The sequence below is a fragment of the Austrofundulus limnaeus genome, unplaced genomic scaffold (assembly GCF_001266775.1).
Source record: "Austrofundulus limnaeus strain Quisiro unplaced genomic scaffold, Austrofundulus_limnaeus-1.0 Scaffold529, whole genome shotgun sequence".
In the NCBI taxonomy this organism is placed as follows: domain Eukaryota; kingdom Metazoa; phylum Chordata; class Actinopteri; order Cyprinodontiformes; family Rivulidae; genus Austrofundulus; species Austrofundulus limnaeus.
In genome coordinates, this window is record NW_013952931.1 from 102881 (window position 1) to 106973 (window position 4093).

The 4093-nt window shown below is 37.9% G+C and overlaps 1 protein-coding gene across 1 annotated transcript in view; it reads left to right on the plus strand.

Moving 5' to 3' along the window:
- Positions 1–342: 342 nt before the first annotated feature.
- The window catches only part of eif1ad (eukaryotic translation initiation factor 1A domain containing), a 19194-nt gene continuing 15443 nt past the window's right edge, over positions 343–4093 (plus strand). The window contains exons 1-2 of the mRNA XM_014026144.1: positions 343–494; positions 2762–2881. Of these exons, the coding sequence (XP_013881598.1) occupies positions 2795–2881 (87 nt within the window). The 5' untranslated portion in view covers positions 343–494; positions 2762–2794. The remainder of the gene's footprint in view (positions 495–2761; positions 2882–4093) is intronic.

A 4093-nucleotide genomic window follows, 5' to 3' on the forward strand; every position in this document is an offset into this window, starting at 1 on the left:
TCACTGTGGCCTAAAGTAACACACTTAAAAGTTGGTGATTGTGAACGTTGCTCAATTTCATAAGAAAACTCAATTTCCCACAATTCAAAGGCTTAGCCACCTCGGAAAAACTATTGGAATAAGTCCCTTGAATAAAAAAATAAATGTTTTAAAATCATACAAATACTCACCACAATATGCTGGTGAATAATAACTCATTACTAAGCCATAATATTATGTTTCATTGTACTCCTCTTTATCTAAAATGTTGCGTTTATACATTCTTACTCGACCAAATCGTAAAAGGCACAGTCTTTCGCTTTTATTTTGAAATTAGAAGACCAGTTGATACCGGAAGTGGGGTCTTCCTTTTTGCACTTTCAGAAAACCTGAACGCATGTTGTTGTGTCCTTAAGTAAACAGGCCAGTTTCTTTATTTCTGTACTGTTTTTGCTGCCATTTGTCTCAGAAGAGCGACGTTCCTGCATTTTTCTTTCTTTTTTTTATTTTCCAAGGTATGGACGGAACTCCTTGAGTCGTGGGTTTATTTATGTTTACAGCATTGTTAGTTAGCATATCAACCGATTTCGACTATCAATACGAAACTTTCAGAAATATGACTAAATAACTGACAAGAAAATAGTTATTAAGTGTTTATCCTTTTATCGATCTCTAAAAACCGTAGGTCAGGAGGAAGTTCATATCAGTTAGCATGATTGAAGCTAGCCATCATGTGTTTAGTGGTGTAACACCACATTTTGTTATCCGTCAGGTTGGAGCTCGAGCGGTTTATATGTTTCCATTGTCTCGTGAATTTAGGCAGTTTGATAGCTGTACGCGAATTTTGTGGTACTTTCGTGTTAATTAAGTTTTGTAAACTGCCATTCATTGTTTTGAACATAAGGACTTTGACGGTTCTTGTGTTAATAAAAAAAAAAAACATTTTACACAAAACAAAACACTAATACAAATATTTTACATATAGATAAAAATATGAGTGTTAATAAAAAAAAAAAACACGTTGAAAGGCGTCTTCCTCATACGTCACCGGCAGCCAGCCAATCAGAGAGAGCGTGTTTGTTGAAGCTGCCATTATTAAAGACAGGACAACCGATGGCCTGGCAGCTCTTGACAGAGGAACATGACAAAGGTTTTCAGGGTGAACCGGCAGCAGCACACACCCAACATGAGACTACATCGGATGTGACGCCACCTCTTTTATCGACACATGCTCAGATCAGTTTACAATCACAGGTGTGAGAGCACAGCTCATCAATAACAAAACTGAACACTCTCACTCTTCAACAGTGATTCTCAATAACACATATTAACATCCACATTATATAGTACACATTTCATGAAATCCGTTCACATTCCAAACATCTGTTTTTTGAATCTTTCCAGCTTAAACTTTGTTACAGATTTTGTRAAAACATCTGCAACCATGTTTGTTGTTGGACAATACTCAATACATATTTTTCCATCATTYAGCACAGACCTAATAAAATGATACTTAATGTCAATGTGTTTACATCTCTGACGACTGATTGGATTTTTAGACAAAGCGATTGCACCTTGGTTATCTCCAAAGATTTTTACAGGTTACATAACATTCATCATTTAACCCTTTCATCAGTTGTAAAACATATAAACTCTCTTGTGCTGTAGCTGCTAGAGCTATATACTCTGCCTCACACGTTGACAAAGCAACAGTTTGTTGYTTCTTGGTTTTCCAAGAAATAATGGAGCCGTYTGTGTTCAGACTAAAACAGTAACCTGTTGTGAGTCATCTGTCTGTCTGATCTGAAACCAGTGGCATCACTAGGCCTATTTTGGGGGGGTCGAGCCCCCCTAAAATATTTTAAAGCCACCCCCCCCCCAAAAAATTATTTTGGTGTAAAAATTTTTTTTACAAAAATTCAATATGATGTGGTCAGAATAGATAACCATTTAATATTTTATTATTAACTAAAATATATGATAATAATCNGTTCAGATTTTCTAACTTCAACGATTTGCGCCTCAGCGCGTCGAACGCTCAGATCGTTCAAATCGTTCAAATCTCACTGCTCTAATCGCGCTTGAGGCGCCGCAGAACTTCCCGACGTTGCTTGAAGCGCGTCCACCATAGACTTTGCATGTAAACCTGAGGCTCCTGACGCTGAAATTGCGTTCGGTGTGAACGCACCATCAGAAAATTCTATTACATAGACATGCGCTAGCCTTCTGTAACATGAAGGCCGACTAAAGTTGGAAAAAAAAAAAGCGCACAAGACACTTAATTTAGTTTAAAATACAGACATTCTGACAAATAAGTAACTGTTTGTAACCTTACCTCAGCTTAGAAGGCAGAGGGAGTCTGTCTTTTCCGCTCAGATTCAGCTATCAGAGCATGAAGCTAATGTTTACTTACAATGCTAATGCTCTCTTACTCTCTGGCGCTCAAGAGGTAGAGGAGCCAAATGGCTGGCTCACTGCTGCCAACTAGTGGTCAGAGGCTAAACTACAACACAAAAATGAACGGCTGGCAGGAAAGTTGATGTTTTAAACCTTAATTAAGTATCGATACAGGGCTTTAGAATATCGATACAGTATCGGGAAATGAAATATTGCGATATTTCAGTGTATCGATATTTTCTTACACCCCTACTAATGAGAAAGCAATACAACAAAGTATAGTGCTGTGGTGTTTGTATTAGTATTACAGTATTTTTCTGACAGAATTTATTAGGATGCGTAATTTGTTAATAATTAATTTTCTACTATCCTCTACCTTTTTTAGGCCGGTGAAGGAATCAGAACTTCAGCCTTTAAAATGTCACAGGCAACCAAACGCAAACATGTTGTCAAAGAAGTTCTTGAAGATTACGTCACACCCACAGAAAACCAGCAGATTGTGAAGGTAAACTTTGGATATTATCCACCATTTACAGTACAGTAGTGTGAAAATTCCTGATTTCCTATTCTTTTGCACGTTTGTCACACTTGTTTCAGATCATCACACAAATTTAAATATTAGACAAAGATAACACAAGTAAACACAAAATGAAGGTCTTTATTATTAAGGGAAAAATAAATCTAAACCTACAGGACCCTGTGTGGTTTATCACATCTTTGGAAAGCTTAGTTTAGTTTTCTGGCCACACCTGTTCTCAATCAAGAAACCAATACCTGCCTGTAGTACCTGCCTGTCAAAGTGAAGTGGACCAAAAGGTCCTGAAAAGCTAGACATCATGCTGAAATCCACAGAAACTCAGGAACAAATGAGAAACAAAGTCATTGAGATCTGTCCTTCTAGAAAAAGTTACAAATCCATGGTGAAAACTAATGATGGATAAACTGAGGCTTTCTGAATCACTGAATCAATGGATACATTTAAGTGTTGCTCCATCTGCTGGCCAAGCTTTAACATTACAGCTGCATGAAGGACAAGCTGTGTCATGAACCAGTCCGTATAATAAAGCTTCTACACGCATCTTGAACATTGACTGTTTTCTTTAAGACCAGTAATAAAATATTACAGTAAAATRTGGCTGTGCCGTCACAAAATACTGCATGTCATGAAGACAGATGCTGCTCTGTGAAGCAGCTCTGATCTTATTTATATAAACCTGGAGCTTAGTGTTGATAATTATTGTTTTGCTTAACGAAATATGGCCTATAAGTAAAAGCTTAGTAATTATCTCTATTGTTTTTATTAATCATAGCATTTTGCTACAGTTTAAAAAAAAGATTTGAACTCACTCCTAGGCCTGTCGCGATAGACAATAAATCAATTAATTGCACGATAACTTTTTTTGAGGTCGGTAAAAAAAAGAAGGCGATAAGTTTCATTTTCCTGCTTGTTTGTTTACTTCGTGTCTCTCCCTCTCTGCTCCGCTGCACAGGAGCTCAGCTGACCCCTCCCCTCCTGTTTTCTTAGTGTGGGAGGAGCGAACTCTCGCATGATAGTTCGTACCTATAACAAACTAAAGAAGCGTTTCAAAGCAGAACACGGCTGCTGAAGTGTCGGGAGCACTGGAGCCTGGATTTCGCTGCGGAGGGAGGGAGGACCCGCGACAAACTCGTCAAGACTTTACCTGTAGCTCCCAAAAATAACAGGAAACTTAAACGC